General features: G+C 47.9%; 1 protein-coding gene across 1 annotated transcript in view; it reads left to right on the top strand.

The window, feature by feature from the left end:
* Positions 1–18,721, top strand: part of tmem164 (transmembrane protein 164) — a 73,803-nt gene that overhangs the window by 22,247 nt on the left and 32,835 nt on the right. Inside the window, exon 2 of the mRNA XM_078412041.1 lies at positions 8,201–8,250. Within this exon, the coding sequence (XP_078268167.1) occupies positions 8,201–8,250 (50 nt within the window). The remainder of the gene's footprint in view (positions 1–8,200; positions 8,251–18,721) is intronic.

Genomic DNA, 18,721 nt, shown 5'->3' with positions numbered 1-18,721 from the left:
CCAACCTATCCAAGTCACCCTGCAGCCTCATAGCATCCTCCTCGCAGCTCACACTGCCACCCAGCTTTGTGTCATCCGTAAATTTGGAGATGTTACATTTAAGTATTTCGTCTAAATCATTAATATATATTGTAAATAACTGGGGTCCCAGCACCGAGCCTTGCGGCACCCCACTAGTCACTGCCTGCCATTGTGAAAAGGACCCGTTAATTCCTACTCTTTGCTTCCTGTCTGCCAACTAGTTCTCTATCCATGTCAATACCCTACCCCCAATACCAAGTGCTCTGATTTTGCACACTAATCTCTTGTGTGGGACCTTGTCAAAGGCTTTTTGAAAGTCCAGGTACACCACATTCACTGGCTCTCCCCTTATCCATTCTACTTGTTACATCCTCAAAAAATTCCAGAAGGTTTGTCAAGCATGATTTCCCCTTCATAAATCCATGCTGACTTTGACCGATCGCGTCCCTGCTTTCCAAATGTGCTGCTGTTCTTGCCTAATGTTGCAAGACAGTTGTTGAATGAGATTATAGATTGTGCAAGAGAATTTGTTCAGAGAATCAGACGATCTGCTGGCATAAGCTGTCTATGTTGCAACCCTCCTCCCTCTTCCATTTGCTCATGTTCATCGAGTGATAGATACAGTGTGGAAACAGGCCCTTCGGCCCAACTTGCCCACACCGGCCAACATGTCCCAGCTACACTCGTCCCACCTGCCCGCGTTTGGTCCATATCCCTCAAAACCTGTCCTAACCATGTACCCGTCTAACTGTTTTGTAAAATTTGGGATACTCCCAGCCTCAAACGACCTGCATGCTTTCCACCAGCAGGAAATGAGGGATGCGCGTAGCAAATGTACAGCAGATATCATGGGTGGCTTTAATCTTGGGCCAACCAAATTGGTAACTGTGCTGAGGAGGAGGATTTCCTGGAATGTATGCGGGATGGGTTTTTAAACCAATATGTAGAGGAACTGACTAGAGGGCAGGACATCCTAGGCTGGGTATTGTGTAATGAGGAAGGATTAGTTAGCGATCTTGCTGGGCAAGGCCCCTTGGGCAACAGTGACCATAATATGGTGGAATTCTGCATTAGGATGGAGATTGACACGGTTAATTCAGAGACTAGGGTCCTGAACTTGAATAAAGGAGACTTTGAAGATGTGAGATGGGAATTGGCTAGAATAGATTGGCAAATTATACTTAAACATAGAAACATAGAAAATAGGTGCAGGAGTAGGCCATTCGGCCCTTCGAGCCTGCACCGCCATTCAATATGATCATGGCTGATCATCCAACTCAGTATCCCGGACCTGCCTTCTCTCCATACCCCCTGATCCCTTTAGCCACAAGGGCCACATCTAACTCCCTCTTAAATATAGCCAATGAACTGGCCTCAACTACCTTCTGTGGCAGAGAATTCCACAGATTCACCACTCTCTGTGTGGGAAAAAAAACTTTCTCATCTCGGTCCTAAAAGACTTCCCCCTTATCCTTAAACTGTGACCCCTTGTTCTGGACTTCCCCAACATCAGGAACAATCTTCCTGCATCTAGCCTGTCCAACCCCTTAAGAATTTTGTAAGTTTCTATAAGATCCCCTCTCAGTCTTCTAAATTCCAGCGAGTACAAGCCGAACTTATCCAGTCTTTCTTCATATGAAAGTCCTGCCATCCCAGGAATCAATCTTGACAGTGGAGATGCAATGGCAGAGAATTAAAGATTGCATGGATGAACTCCAGAAATTGTTCATCCCTATCTGGCGAGAAAAATAAAACTGGGAAGGTGGCTCAACGATGGCTGACGACGGAGTGCAGTGAAGGTTCACCAGGTTAATTCCCGGGATGGCGGGACTGACACACGATGAAAGAATGGATCGACTGGGCTTGTATTCACTGGAATTTAGAAGGATGAGAGGGGATCTTATAGAAACATACAGAATTCGTAAGGGATTGGACAGGCTAGATGCAGGAAAAATGTTGCCGATGTTGGGGGAGTCCAGAACCAGGGATCACAGTTTAAGAATAAGGGGTCGGCCATTTAGGACTGAGATGAGGAAAAAAAAATTTCACCCAGAGAGTTGTGAATCTGTGGATTTCTCTGTCACAGAAGGCAGTGGAGGCCGATTCACTGGATGTTTTCAAGAGAGAGTTAAATATAGCTCTTAGGGCTAACGGAATCAAGGGATACGGGGAGAAAGCAGGAACGGGGTACTGATTGAGAATGATCAGCCATGATCATATTGAATAGTAGTGCTGGCTCGAATGGCCTACTCCTGCACCTGTTTTCTATGTTTCTATTTTTAAACACCAGTGCAAAATATTCCAAACTTGAATAAAAAGTCAAATCTCATGGTGGCGCAGCGGTAGAGTTGCTATGTTACAGCGCCAGAGACCTGGGTTTGATTCTGACCTACAGAGTTCGATGGGATGGTGCTTCTGTGGAATTCATTGCCACAGAAGGCTGTGGAGGCCAAGTCAATGGGTCAAGGATGAGTCAAGGCAGCGATAGATAGATTCCTGATTAGTACGGGTGTCAGGGGTTATGAGGAGAAGGCAGGAGAATGGGGTTAGGAGGGAGAGATAGATCGGCCACGATTGAACGGCGGAGTAGACACGATGGGCCGAATGGCCTAATTCTGCTCCTATCACGTGAGACCTTGTGGTTCAGTCGCCTGATATCACCTGGGATGAAACTGCCCCTGAATCTGGAGGTGTGCGTTTTCACACTTCTGTACTTCTTGCCCGATGGGAGAGGGGAGAAGAGGGAGTGGCCGGGGTGAGACTCGTGCACTGTGCTTTAAACCTTCACCAACTAAGTGTGCTAATGTAATGTGCCAGCATGGGCTGAAAACCCAAGGAAACGCCCTGCCCCTGGGCGATGGAAATTATAACTTCCTTTTTATAAGCAGATTTGAGCACCAATCTGGAAACGTAGAAACATACAAAATAGGTGCAGGAGGAGGCCATTCGGCCCTTCGAGCCAGCACCGCCATTCATTGTGATCATGGTTGATCATCCACAATCAGTAACCTGTGCCTCCTGCCTTCTCCCCGTATCCCTTGATTCCGATGGAGCACTCGGCCATCTCACCCCTTGCACGGATCAATTATAATTCCCAGTTTAGGGTTTGCCAGGGTGTGCTTAAGAATGTGGATTGGCGATTGTCCTCGATACCCAACTGGAGAGCAGTGCTGAACGATGATCTACCTCATTGGTGACCCTCGGACTATCTTTGATCGGACTTTACTGGCTTTACCCTGTGTTAATACCAAACGTTATTCCCTTATAAATGTGAATGGCTCGATTGTAATCCTGTATTGTCTTTCTCCTGGCTAGTTAGTACGCAATCTATCTCAGCACACATGACAATGAACTATCTTTCCACTCTACCTCAGCACACGTGACAATAAACTAAACTGAATTAAACTAAGAAAGTGTCAAAGGCACCTGGATGTATTGGAGCCGGCGTAGGCAGTCTGAAGAAGGGGCTCCCACACTCCAAAGGCGTGCAGGTTTGTAGGTTAATTGGCTTCTGTAAATTGTCCCTAGCGTGTAGGATAGAACTAGTGTAAGGGTGATCGCGAGTCGGCGTGGGCTCGATGGGCCGAAGGGCCTGTTTCCGCGCTGTATCTCTAAACTAAACTAAACTCAGCGGGTCAGGAAGCATCTCAAAGGATGGGTGGCATTTAGGGTTTGAATGAAGGGTTCTAATCCAAGACATCACCCATCCTTGTTCCCCAGAGGTGCTGCCTGTCCCGCTGAGTTACCCCAGCCAGCACATTGCGTCTATCTTAGATGGGACATCTTGCCCAGGATGGAGGAGTTGGGCCGAAGGGCCTGTTTCTCTGCTATCATCGGCGGTCCCTGGAAGCGAGTACGACTGTCCTCTCCGTAGCGTCGGACGCCTGTGCTTGACTTTGTTTAACGTGGGGAGACTGGTGCACAGACAGCCACCACACGGTCCTTGACAGATCTGGGTCAGGATCCAGTGGCGTGGAGTCCAAGACGACCGGGGACCCTTTTCTGCCGCGGCCTTCATCCATCCGCCTTCCCAGCCGTTGTGACGCTCCACTAAAGGATGAGAGGAGATCTTATCGAAACGTATAAGATTATTAAGGGGTTGGACACATTAGCGGCAGGAAACATGTTCCCAATGTTGGGGGAGTCCAGAACAAGGGGCCACAGTTTAAGAATAAGGGGTAGGCCATTTAGAACAGAGATGAGGAAAAACCTTTTCAGTCAGAGAGTTATGAATCTGTGGAATTCTCTGCCTCAGAAGGCAGTGGAGGCCAATTCTCTGAATGCATTCAAGAGAGAGCTAGATAGAGCTCTTAAGGATAGCGGAGTCAGGGGGTATGGGGAGAAGGCAGGAACGGGGTACTGATTGAGAATGATCGCCCATGATCACATTGAATGGCGGTGCTGGCTCGAAGGGCCGTATGGCCTCCTCCTGCACCTATTGTCTATTGTCTAAAGTCGGCCGTCATCCTCCCTCCGCCTGTTCCACCGTTGAGGTCTTGGTTGGATTGCTCTTTGTCAGGGACCTCCCCCTCGACCTTACCGCCATGGGTGACCCTACCAGGAGTGTAGCTCCAGACGGCATCGCTCTCAGGGTCTCAGGACCACACGAGCTTCTCCACCATGACAAGGTGACGATCCACAGCGAGGTTCTCTGCAACATGACTCTGTGACGCCAATTATGAGGGAAATGGCAGAGCAGTCTTGTGGGGCTGTGTGATCCATTATCCATAATGAGCCACGCACTCCATTACTTGAAGCAGTCAAGCTCGATGATGCTCCTCATTCGATCATCGGCAACGAGGCCCTCTCTGCCAGTTTCTGTACAGCAAGCAGATGGAAGGAGTATAATCTATCCCATTCACACCACACTTGCTTCACTTGTGAGGCTGGCGGCTTGCAAGCAGGATGTAAAGAAGATGCACTTCCATGACCTGGGAAATTAAGCCTTGCTCGAATGTCCCCATGGGCAGGTGGATGCCTATTTAATTAATTTGTGTTTCGCCAAAAGAATCAAATGTTTTTGTTTCATTAGGACATGCACTGATTACAACATCTGGTGCCTTGGCCGCTGAACTTACTTACAGTGGCAGGATTTACCCCTTGAGGAAGGTTGTATTTTAGTCTAGAGTCACAGCTGATACACCGACCAGCGATCCCCGCACATTAAACACTACCCTACGCACGCGAGGGGGAATTTTGCATTTGTACCAAGCCAATTAACCTACAGACCTGTACGTCTTTGGAGTGTGGGAGGAAACCGAGAATCTCGGGCGCGAGGGGGGGGAAACACGGTGGCGCAGCGGTAGAGTTGCTGCCTTACAGCGAATGCAGCGACAGAGACTCGGGTTCGATCCCGACCACGGGCGCCGTCCGTACGGAGTTTGTACGTTCTCCCCGTGACCTGCGTGGGTTTTCTCCGAGATCTTCGGTTTCCTCCCACACTCCAAAGACGTGCAGGTATGTGGGTTAATTGGCTGGGTAAAATGTAAAAAATTGTCCCTAGTGGGTGTAGGATAGTGTTAATGTGCGGGGATCGCTGGGCGGCACGGACCCGGTGGGCCGAAGGGCCTGTTTCCGCGCTGTATCTCTAAATCTAAAAAAGAAATCTAAAAAAACTTTTCTCACACCTTACATTTTCTTGTCTCTGTGTCTCCCTCTCCCCTGAATCTCAGTCTGAAGAAGGGTCTCGACTCGAAACGTCACCCATTCCTTCTATCCCAGTGCAGAAAGGTGTGAAAACGCACACCTCCGGATTCAGGTACAGTTTTCCCCCAGCTATTATTAGGCAACTTGAACCATCCTACCGCCAACTAGAGAGTGGTCCTGCCCTACCTACCCCATTGGAGACCCTCGGACTATCTTTAATTGGACTTTATAGAAACATAGAAAATAGGTACAGGAGTAGGCCATTTGGCTCTTCGAGTTACCCGTTCCTGCTTTCCCCTTACCTTGCACAATACAATATAATACAATATATCTTTATTGTCATTGTACAGGGGTACAACGAGATTGGGAATGCGCCTCCCATACGATGCAATCATTTAATTAGCTAGTCGGTATTAATTTAAACAACCCAATGAAACAAATTAGAAACAGTTTTAAAACAGAATAAAGTGCAAGTAGGTCTATGCCGGTTCACTGTGCGATGTGACCATCCGGCTCAGCAGGACCGGTTCATAGCAGCTATGGCCCTGGGGATGAAGCTGTTCCTGAGTCTGGAGGTGCGGGCGTAGAAAGCCTTGTATCGTCTGCCCGATGGTAGAAGTTTGAACAGACTGTTGCAGGGGTGTGAAGAGTCTTTGTGGATGCTGGTGGTTTTTCTGAGGCATCGTGTGTTGTAGATGCCCTCCAAGGCTGGTAGCTGTGTTCCGATGGTCCTCTGAGCTCTATGGACTACCCGCTGTAGAGCTTTCCTCTCTGCCTCCGTGCAGCTGAGGTACCACACAGGGATGCCATGCGTTAGGATGCTCTCTATGGTGCAGCGGTAGAAGGTCGTCAGCAGCTGTTGGGGTAGACCAGACTTCTTCAGTGTTCTTAGGTAGAACAGTCGTTGCTGTGCCTTCTTGACCAGCGCAGCAGTGTTATTGGACCATTATTCCCTTTATCATATTTGTACACTGTGAATGGCTTGATTATAATCATGTATAGTCTCTCAGACTGAAGAAGGGTATCGATCCGAAACGTTTACCCATTCCTTCTCTCCAGAGATGTTGCCTGTCCCGCTGAGTTACTCCAGTTTTCGTACACATCTCTAGTTCCTTCCCATCCATTGATAGCAAGCCTTCTGTGGTTGCTGTTCATTGTGGTTAGAGCATCCTAGATCTTGCCCCTGCTCGCAATGTAGTTGCCTGGCAACTCGGTCGAGTGGAGCAGGAATGATTTCTTCCGACTTTCTCTCCTGGATTAATAGTAATATTGAGTACAGCAGCTCAAGACGTATTCCCCGTCTCTATTCCTTCTCTCCAGAGATGCTGCCTGCCCCGCTGAGTTACTCCAGCGTTCTGTGTCCATCTGACAATATTGCAGCCCTGAATTGGCTTTTCAGTTCAGCTGATTGTCCCATATCTCCTGTTGTGGGTCGAGACGTAGATCAATACGGTTTTAAAAAAGTTGTGATATCAAAGCCTTTGTTCTCAATACAAAACCTGTTATCAGGCGACTGAACCATCCTACCACAACCAGAAAGCAGTGCTGAACTACCATCTATCTCTTTGGAGATGCCTGGACTATCTTTGATCGGACGTTACCGGCTTTACCTTGCACTGAACGTTATTCCCTTATCATGTATCTGTGCACTGTAAATGGCTCAACTGTAATCATGTGTTGTCTTACTGCAGACTGGTCAGCGCGCAACAAAAGCTTTTCACTGTACCTCGGTACACATGACAATAAACTAAGCCAAGTAGACTTGCCTCGTGCAGATGTGCCAGCTGTTTTGAACTCACTTTGCTAAACAGCTGGAGGGTTGAAATCTGTGGCAATAAGTTCCACAAATTCAACACACTCTGACTCAAGATGAGGAGGAATTTCTTTAGTCAGAGTGGTGAATCCGTGGAATTCATTGCAACACGGCTGTGGAAGCCAAGTCAGTGAATATTTTTAAGGCAGAGATAGACAATAGACAATGGGTGCAGGAGGAGGCCATTCGGCCCTTCGAGCCAGCACCGCCATTCAATGTGATCATGGCTGGTCATCCATAATCAGTACCCCGTTCCTGCCTTCTCCCCATATCCCCTGACTCCGCTATCCTTAAGAGCTCTATCCAGCTCTCTCTTGAAAACACCCAGAGAATTGGCCTCCACTGCCTTCTGAGGCAGAGAATTCCACAGATCCACAACTCTCTGACTGAAAAAGTTTTTCCTCATCTCCGCCTAAATGGTCTACCCCTTATTCTTAAACTGTGGCCCCTGGTTTTTTCTCATCTCCGTTCTAAAAATAGATAGATTCTTGATCAGTGCGGGTGTCAGGGGTTATGGGGAGAAGGCAGGAGAATGGGGTTAGGGGGGAGAGGTAGATCAGCCACGATTGAATGGCGGAGTAGACTTGATGGGCCGAATGGAAGTCCATTCCCTGGTATGTGCTAAAGTTGGGGCTGTGAGAAAATGGAGGATTGCTGTAAAGAATGCACGCTAGGGTTTTAAAAATCGAAGGAACATTAATCACTTTGTTTCAATTGCAGATCTTTCTCCTTGCATGTCCCCCCTGTAGAATTGCTCTAATTATTTTCAGGTAAGAAATCTGCTTTATATATTTATTATGAGCACTTTGAGTCTGCGCCGACCAGCGATCCCCGCACACTGACACTATCCTACACACATTAGAGACAATGTACACTTATACCAAGCCAATTAACCGACAAACCCGTACTTCTTTGCAAGGTGGGAGGAAACCGGAGATCTCAGCGAAAACCCACGCAGGTCACGTGGACAATCTCAGCAGGCCTGGCAGCATCTCTGGAGGGCGGCACGGTGGCGCAGCGGCAGAGTTGCTGCCTCACAGCGCCAGAGACCTGGGTTCCATCCTAACCACGGGTGCTGTCTGCAGGGAGTTCATACGTTCTCCCTGTGACCACGTGGGCTTTCTCCGGGTGCTTCGGTTTCCTCCCACATTCTAATGACGTACAGGTTTCTAGGTTAATTTGCTTGGTAAAATTATAAAAATTGTCCCTAGTGTCCCTAACACTAGGACAGTGCTAGTGTGCCGGGATCGCTGGTCGGCATGGACTCGGTGGGCCGAAGGGCCTGTTTCCGCACTGTATCTCCAAACTTAACTAAAAGGAATAGGTGACATTTCTGGTTGGGACCCTTCTTCAGACTCAAGTCCTTCTGAAGAAGGGTCCCGAAACATCACCTATTCCTTTCCCTCCAGAGATGCTGCCTGACACGCTGAGTTACTCCAGCACTTTGTGTCTATCTTACAAATTTATTGCACAAGACCTGAATAGCAGCTGTTATCAGGCAACTGAACCATCCTACCACATCAGTCTGAAGAAGGGTCTCGACCCGAAACGTCACCCATTCCTTCTCTCCCGAGATGCTGCCTGACCTGCTGAGTTACTCCAGCATTTTGTGAAATAAATACCTTCGATTTGTACCAGCATCTGCACTTATTTTCTTACACTACCACAACCAGAGAGCAGTGCTGAACTACTATCTACCTCATTAGTGACCCTCGGACTATCTTTGATTGGGCTTCACTGGCCTTACCTTGCACTAAACGTCATTCCCTTTATCATGTATGTGTACACTGCGAATGGCTCGATTGTAATCATGTATTGTTTTTCCGCTGACTGGTCAGCGTGCAACCAAAGATTTTCACGGTACCTCGGCCCATGTGACAATAAACTAAGCTAAATAGACAAGACCTGGAAAATTTTTAGCCTTTGGGGATTTCAGAATAAAATCCAATCTTCTCCTCATCCATAAAAATAAAATGTACGCCTTTCAGAGACTGGATGAGAGGAGCGAAAGACGGGTGCGTTCCTGTGAGACGGGAACAAGTCTGGAGCTGTTGTCCTCAATGTTTCTATTAATCTAGGAGAGGATGGCGGAAGAAATCATTCCTGCTCCAGTCGACCGAGTTGCCAGGCAAATACGTAGCAAGCAGCGGCAAGATATAGGATGCTCTAACCACAACGAACAGCAACCACAGAAGGCTGTGGAGGCCAAATCAATGGATAGGAAGGAACTGCAGATGCCGGTTTAAACCGAAGATAGACACAAAATGCTGGAGTAACTCAGCGGGACAGGCAGCATCTCTGGAGAGAAGGAATGGGTAATCGTATCGGGTCGAGACCCTTCTTCGGACTTGAAACGTCACCCATTCCTTCTCTGCGGAGATGCTGCCTGTCCCGCTGAGTTACTCCAGCTTTTTGTGTCCATCTTCGGTTTAAACCGACCAGCATCTGCAGTTCCTTCCGACACGCAGGGTCTCTCCTCTGACTCATGAGAAAAACACACAATAACATCCCAAAGTGGCGACCAGTGTGAAGCAGGAGAACCTCAGCTGCTGAAATAGGGGGGACATCAATCAGCAAATACAATTTTAAAGAAATAATTATTTAATAAATAATTTCTCCACTGATTAACCATTGTTTAAATCTTAGTTTAGTTTAGTGTCACGTGGACCGAGGTACAATGAATAGTTTTTTGTTGCGCTCTGTCCTGTCTGCAGAAAGACGATACATGATTACAATCCAGCCGTCCACAGTGAACAGTTACAGGAGATAACGTTTAGTGCAAGATAAAGTCCGAATAAAGATAGTCCGAGCATCTCCAATGGGGTAGAAGTTCGGTATAGACAATAGGTGCAGGAGGAGGCCATTTGGCCCTTCGAGCCAGCACCGCCATTCAATGTGATCATGGCTGATCATTCTCAATCAGTACCCCGTTCCTACCTTCTCCCCATTACCCCCTGACCCCGCTATCTTTAAGAGCTCTATCTAGCTCTCTCTTGACAGCATCCAGAGAATTGGCCTCCACTGCCTTCTGAGGCAGAGAATTCCACAGATTTACAACTCTGACTGAAAAAGTTTTTCCTCATCTCCATTCTAAATGGCCTACCCCTTATTCTTAAACTGTGGCCCCTGGTTCTGGACTCCCCCAACATTGGGAACATATTTCCTGCTTCTAGCGTGTCCAACCCCTTAATAATCTTAAACGTTTCGATAAGATCCCCTCTCATCCTTCTAAATTCCAGTGTATACAAGCCTAGTCGCTCCAGTCTTTCAACATATGACAGTCCCACGAATTAACTTAGTGAACCTACGCTGCACGCCCTCAATAGCAAGAGGTTTAAACCAGCGTCTGCAGTTCCTTTGTACACAGACAAATTCCACAGACGGTACCCGTAGTCAGGATTGAACCCGGGTCTCTGGCCCTGTAGGGCAGTAACTCCAACGCTACGCCACCGTGCCGCCCTGATTGGATTATTGGCTACAAGGAGAATTTGGACAGACCTGGATTGCTTTCTCTGAAATGCCAGAGGTTGAGCGGACACCAAATAGACACTAAAACTAAGGAGCTGATTGTGGATTTTAAGAAGGGCTCAACATCCAAGGACGTACACGCCACTGGAGATAAATGGGTCTACTGTGGATAGGGTGAGCAGCTTTAAATACCTGGGAGTCCACATCACAGAGGATCTGACATGGACAACACACATTGCCGCACTGGTGGGTAAGGCAAAGCAGCGCCTTTACCACCTTAGGCAGCTGAGGAAATTCAGAGTGTCTCTGAGGATCCTTCAGTGCTTCTACTCTGGGGCTGTAGAGAGCATCCTGTCCGGCAACATCACAGTCTGGTTTGGGAATAGCTCTGCCCAGGACAGGAAGGCCCTGCGGAGAGTAGTGCGTTCGGCAGAACGCACCATGGGAACTACACTCGCCCCCCTGCAGGACCTATACATCAGGAGGTGCAGATCCAGAGCCAGCAACATTATGGGGGACCCCTACCACCCCAGCAACGGACTGTTCCAGCTGCTACGGTCAGGCAAACGCCTCCGCTGTCACGCTGTGAAAACGGAGAGGATGAGACGGAGTTTCTTCCCACAGGCCATCAGGACTGTCAACTTTTATAACTCCAGGGACTAAATTTTGTCTTCTCTATATGAACTTTATTAACTTTATTTATATGCTGTAACTGTAATTCTTTTTTGTGCACAATCCGCAGGCATTGCCACTTTCATTTCACTGCACATAGTGTATGTGTATGTGACAAATAAACTTTGCTTGACTAGAAATAGTCCCTGGAGGCAGACAATGTGCACATTCCTCTCAGGGTGGAAATGTCAAAGGTTAATGGCTGGAGGCAGTGACACAGATCATGTTGCACACTGACTGGTCAGTGACAGCACTTTATTTAACCAGGGCACATTTAAACAGGGTTTGGACAAGTCATGCAGGGCATTCTGAGACCGAGACTGGTCCTGGAGAGCTTATTCCTTTGGGAAATACTCAAACTAGAGGGACGTGGGCCAAACGCAGGCAGGTGGGACCAGTGTAGATGGGACACCTTGATCAGTGTGGGCTAGTTGGGGTGGGCAGCCCTGTTTAAACTCTGTATATCTCTGTAACTCTATAACTGGGACATAGAACTAGTGTGAATGGGCGATCATAAGTTCATAAGTGATAGATTATTAAGGGGTTGGACACGTTAGAGGCAGGAAACATGTTCCCAATGTTGGGGGAGTCCAGAACAAGGGGCCACAGTTTAAGAATAAGGGGCAGGCCATTTAGAACTGAGATGAGGAAAAACGTTTTCAGTCAGAGAGTTGTGAATCTGTGGAATTCTCTGCCTCAGAAGGCAGTGGAGGCCAATTCTCTGAATGCATTCAAGAGAGAGCTGGATAGAGCTCTTAAGGATAGCGGAGTCAGGGGGTATGGGGAGAAGGCAGGAACGGGGTACTGATTGAGACTGATCAGCCATGATCACATTGAATGGCGGTGCTGGCTCGAAGGGCCGAATGGCCTCCTCCTGCACCTATTGTCTATTGTCTATTATCTGCTGTTGTACATTGTAAATTACTTAACATCAATTAGGCTCCCTGTTGGAAAGTAGTTGGTTACATTCCGTTCTAAGGCAAATGTTTTGCACCTAGTACTTTCAATAGGTTTACTCATTGCTTCCCACCCTCCCCAGGTACCTTCCCCTTAAACCACAGGAGATGTAACACCTGTCCCCATACCTCCTCCCTCGACTCCGTCCAGGGACCCTGGCAGTCCTTTCAGGTGAGGCAGAGGTTCACTTGCACCTCCTCCAACCTCATCTACTGTATCCGTCGTTCAAGGTGTGGGCTCCTCCACTCAGACCGCCTTGGCCCACATGATCTCCTGGTTGCCAAACACATTACAATACAATACAATACAATATATCTTTATTGTCATTGTACAGGGGTACAACGAGATTGGGAATGCGCCTCCCATACGATGCAATAAATTAATTAGCTAGTCAGTATTAATTTTATATAACCCAGTGAAACAAATTGTAACAGTTTTAAAACAGAATAAAGTGCAAGTAGATCTGTGCCGGTTCACTGTGCGATGTGACCATCCGGCTCAGCAGGACCGGTTCATGGCAGCTATGGCCCTGGGGATGAAGCTGTTCCTGAGTCTGGAGGTGTGGGCGTAGAAGGCCTTGTATCGTCTGCCCGATGGTAGAAGTTCAAACAGACTGTTGCAGGGGTGTGAAGAGTCTTTGTGGATGCTGGTGGCTTTTCTGAGGCATCGTGTGTTGTAGATGCCCTCCAAGGCTGGTAGCTGTGTTCCGATGGTCCTCTGAGCTCTATGGACTACCCGCTGAAGAGCTTTCCTCTCTGCCTCCGTGCAGCTGAGATACCACACAGGGATGTCATGCGTTAGGATGCTCTCTATGGTGCAGCGGTAGAATGTCGTCAGCAGCTGTTGGGGTAGACCAGACTTTTTCAATGTTCTCAGGTAGAACAGTCGTTGCTGTACCTTCTTGACCAGCGCAGCAGTGTTATTGGACCATGTTAGGTCCTCCGAAATGTGAGTGCCCAGAAACTTGAAGCTGGACACTCTCTCCACACTGTCCCCGTTGATAAAGATCGGGGCGTATTCCCCGTTGTGTGACCTACGGAAGTTGACGATCAGCTCCTTGGTCTTGGTGGTATTTAGGGACAGGTTGTTATCAGAGCACCAGTCTGCCAGGTTCTGCACCTCCGCTCTATAGTTTGTTTCATCCCCGTTGGTGATCAGCCCGATCACCGTTGTGTCGTCTGCAAACTTGACAATGGTGTTGGTGTTGAATGCAGGAACACAGTCGTGAGTGAAGAGGGAGTAGAGCATGGGGCTCAGAACACAGCCCTGTGGTGTGCTGGTACTCAGGGTGATAGTGGAGGACAGGTGCGGGCCCATTCCCACACTGACCTTTCAGTCCTGGGCCTCCTCCACTGTCAGAGTGAGGCCCAGCACAAATCGGAGGAACAGCACCTCATGTTTTGCGCTTGGCCAGCTTACACCCCAGCGGCATTAATATTGACTTCTCTAACTTCAAGTAACCTCTCTATTCCTTCTCTCAAGTCAAGTCAAGTCAATTTTATTTGTATAGCACATTTAAAATCAACCCACGTTGACCAAAGTGCTGTACATCAGTTCAGGTACTAAGAACGAACATGCAATGGCACGCAAACATAACAGCACATACATAAACAGTTCACAGCGCCCCCTCAGAGGGCCTCAAACGCTAGGGAGTAGAAATAGGTTTTGAGCCTGGACTTAAAGGAGTCGATGGAGGGGACAGTTCTGATGGGGAGAGGGATACTGTTCCACAGTCTAGGAGCTGCAACCGCAAAAGCGCGGTCACCCCTGAGCTTAAGCCTAGACCGCGGGATAGTGAGTAGCCCCAAGTCGGCCGACCTGAGGGACCTGGAGTTAGAGAGGTGGATTAGAAGATTTTTGATGTAGGGGGGGAATGTCCCTTTAGGGCTTTATATGTGAATAGGGAGGAGCTTGAAGTTGATTCTGTACCGTACAGGGAGCCTGTGGAGAGAGGCCAGAATCGGCGTGATGTGGTCCCTTTTTTTCTCCATCCCTCCCCCATCCCAGTTGTCCTTCTAGCGCGGCACGGTGGCGCAGCGGTAGAGTTGCCGCCTTACAGTGAATGCAGCGCCGGAGACCCGGGTTCCATCTCGACTGCGGGTGCCGTCTGTACGGAGTTTGTACGTTCTCCCCGTGACCTGCGTGGGTTTTCTCCGAGATCTTCGGTTTCCTCCCACACTCCAAAAGACGTACAGGTATGTAGGTTAATTGGCTGGGCAAATGTAAAAATTGTCCCCACTGGGTAAAGGATAGTGTTAATGTGTGGGGATCACTGGTCGGCGCGGACCCGGTGGGCCGAAGGGCCTGTATCCGTGCTGTATCTCCAAACTACTAGTTCAACTATTCGCATCCTTATGTTATCACCTCTTCCCCAGCCAACAATGGGCCATTGTGGGCTCCACCCTTCCTTGGTCATCTGTTGTCAGTTTTGATTTCTTCTGGCCTATTTTTACCTGCAGTCCCCCCCCCCCCCCCCCCCCCCCACCCGCCCTTCTCTACGTTCAGTCTTTCAGTCAGTCCGTCCTGAAACGTCACCTATTCCTTTTCTCCAGGGATGCTGCCTGACCCGCTGAGTTACCCCGGCACTTTTTGTGTCTATCTACAGTACTTTCAATAACCAGTGATCAAAGATTTTTGAATGTTTCCGTAATTTACTGTAATGCACAGATACAGAACGGAAACAGAAACAGGCCCTTCAGCCCACCGAGTTTGCACCGACCAATAGACAATAGGTGCAGGAGGAAGCCATTCGGCCCTTCGAGCCAGCACCGCCATTCAATGTGATCATGGCTGATCATTCTCAATCAGTACCCCGTTCCTGCCTTCTCCCCATACCCCCTGACTCCGCTATCCTTAAGAGCTCTATCCAGCTCTCTCTTGAATGCATCCAGAGAATTGGCCTCCACTGCCTTCTGAGGCAGAGAATTCCACAGATTCGCAACTCTCTGACTGAAAAAGTTTTTCCTCATCTCAGTTCTAAATGGCCTACCCCTTATTCTTAAACTGTGGCCCCTTGTTCTGGACTCCCCCAACATTGGGAACATGTTTCCTGCCTCTAACGTGTCCAACCCCCTAATAATCATCCTCCTCCGCCTGTTCCACCGTTGAGGTCTTGGAGTGTAGTTCCACACCCACCCTGACTGCCCCCAGCATCAGGTACGCTGTTCAATTAGACGTGATGAGAATCGACAAACGACTGAAGCATGGTCCTGCACACATGGTTTCTGAATCGTCACGTCCGTCAAAACCTGACATGGACGCTCACTGCAATCGACTATTCTTGAACAGTTTTTTGACCGAATTCTGATTCCTGGAAGTGCACTGGCTTTAATTAGCAATGAAACAACCTTTTGTGTGGAGGACTTGTGGGCGGGTATGTAAATACGTTATGCCGCCAGGCAATGTATTGTCACGTGTGTGCGTGTGTGATGTATGTTTACATGTTGGTATATCTTTGAAGCAGCGGTTTTGTGCCATTTTAGTGTCGCTTAGTAATGTAGTTTTTTGTGTAATTTTTAGTTTATAATGTATTTTTTTGTGTAATTTTTCAGTTTATAATGTCGTTTTTTGTGTAATTTCTAGTTTATAATGTAGTTTTTTGTGGAATTTTTAGTTTATAACGTCGTTTTTTGTGGAATTTTCAGTTTATAATGTCGTTTTTTGAGGAATTTTCAGTTTATAATGTAGTTTTTTGTGTAATTTTTCAGTTTATAATGTAGTTTTTTGTGTAATTTCTAGTTTATAATGTAGTTTTTTGTGGAATTTTTAGTTTATAACGTCGTTTTTTGTGTAATTTTCAGTTTATAATGTCGTTTTTTGAGGAATTTTCAGTTTATAATGTAGTTTTTTGTGTAATTTTTAGTTTATAATGTAGCTTTTTGTGTAATTTTTAACTTTTAGTTTATAATGGTTTTTAGTGTAGTTTATAGTTTAGTTTGGAAACACAGCATGGAAACGGGACTTCGGCCCACCGAGTCCATACTGACCATCAGTTCACACTAGTTCTATGTTATCCCACTTTCTCACTCATTCAATAGACAATAGGTGCAGGAGGAGGCCATTTGGCCCTTCGAGCCAGCACCGCCATTCAATGTGATCATGGCTGATCATTCCCGGCACAATAGGGCCAATTTACAGTGGCTGATTAACCTACAAACTCGCACATACTTGGGATGTGGGAGGAAACCCACGCGGGTCACGGGGAGAACGTGCAAACTCCGTACAGACAGCACCCGAAGTCAGGATCAAACCCGGGACTCTGGCAGTGTGAGGCGGCAACTCTACCGCTGCACCACTGTGTTGATATAAACATCCATAGAATAAACATCCATAGAATACAGAGTGAGATCTTTAAAATGATGGAAGGATTTGATAAATTAGACACAAGGTTGTTTCCACTTCCAGGCAAGATCTATTTTACAGCCCATAAATAAAACAAGGGAATTCAGAAGGAATGCATTTGTTGTGAATGTGGAATTTACTGCAAGAACGGGCTGTGACGGATGGTGAAGTTTCCCTCCTGGCTCTCCGGTTTCCTCCCGCACTCCAAAATCATGCAGGTTTGTAGGCTAATTGGTTTCGGCAAAGTTGTCGCTTGTGTGTGTAGAATGGTGTTGGTGTACGGGGTGATTGCTAGTCAGCCTGGACTTGGTAGGCTAAAGGGCCTGTTTCCACGCTGTATCTCGAAAGTTTAAACTCTAAGCTAGTATACGGGGTGATCACTGGATGGTGTGGACTTGTTGAGCCGAAGGGCCTGTTTCCGTGCTGTATCGGGAGAAGGCAGGGGAATGTGGGTTGAGAGGGAAAGATAGATCAGCCATGATTGAATGTCGGAGCAGACTTGATGGGCCCAATTCTATTCCTGTGACATGAACACGAATACTGTTTGGTCGACACAAAATGCTAGAGTAACTCAGCGGGCCGGGCAGCATCTCTGGAGAGAAGGAATGGGTGACGTTTCGGGTCGAGACCCTACTTCAGACTGATGTCAGGGGAGGGGGCGGGACGAAGATAGAATGTAGTCGGAAACATGAAGACTAGTGGGAGAAGGGGGAGGGGGGGGGGGGGGATAGAGAGGGAGAGCAAGGGACTATCTGAAGTTAGAGAAGTCAATGTTCATACCGCTGGGGTGTCAGCTGCCCAAGCGAAACATGAGGAGCTGTTCCTCCAATTTGCACTGGGCCTCACTCTGACAATGGAGGAGGCCCAGGACAGAGAAGGTCAGATTGGGAATGAGAATGTTAAATTGGGATTTTATTTTCCTACACATGAATACTGTTTGGGCAGGTTTTATCTTCGGGGTGATTATCGGACCTAGGCTTTGTCTCGGCTGTAAGGTGTGATTTATATTGGAGCTATGATGATGTTTCCTCGTTAGGCTGTTGACCTTCTGCTGGGCTGCAGTGAAATGGTTTTCTCGATGCTTTGCTTATAAATGGCTTCATTTTACATCCATGAATATTTATTGAGGGAAACTAGTGCTGGCTCTCTCAGTTGATAATCTGTAAAACGGGCGATTACCCCAGCAGTAACCACCACCCACACAGCTTCTGATCGCTTTTCTATCGCTCACCTTCACCATGAAGGCAGCAGACTTGCCGCTACAGTTTCCTCTAACAGATCCTTCCATACACGCACCACCCTCTGTGTGTGAAGAATGTGCCCTTCGGTATTAAGCTTAGTTTAGTTTGGTTTAAAGATACATAGCGGAAACAGGCCCTTCGGCCCACCGAGTCCGTGCCGACCAGCGATCCCCGCACACTAACACTGCCCTACACACACGCACACACACACGCACACACGCACACACACGCACACACGCACACACGCACACACACACACACGCACACACACACGCACTAGGGACAGTTTACACTTGTACCAAGCCAATTAACCTACAAACCTGTACGGCTTTGGAGTGTGAGAGGAAACCCAGAGCACCCGGTGAAAACCCACGCAGGTCCCGGGGAATTGCGGCACGGTGGCGCAGCGGTAGAGTTGCTGCTTTACAGCGAACGCAGCGCCGGAGACTCGGGTTCGATCCTGACTACGGGCGCCGTCTGTACGGAGTTTGTACGTTCTCCCCGTGACCTGCGTGGGTTTTCTCCGAGATCTTCAGTTTCCTCCCACACTCCAAAGATGTGC

This window comes from Rhinoraja longicauda, chromosome 15 (genome assembly GCF_053455715.1).
Source record: "Rhinoraja longicauda isolate Sanriku21f chromosome 15, sRhiLon1.1, whole genome shotgun sequence".
NCBI classification, from domain to species: domain Eukaryota; kingdom Metazoa; phylum Chordata; class Chondrichthyes; order Rajiformes; family Arhynchobatidae; genus Rhinoraja; species Rhinoraja longicauda.
This window is presented reverse-complemented; position numbering and strand designations above follow the sequence as displayed.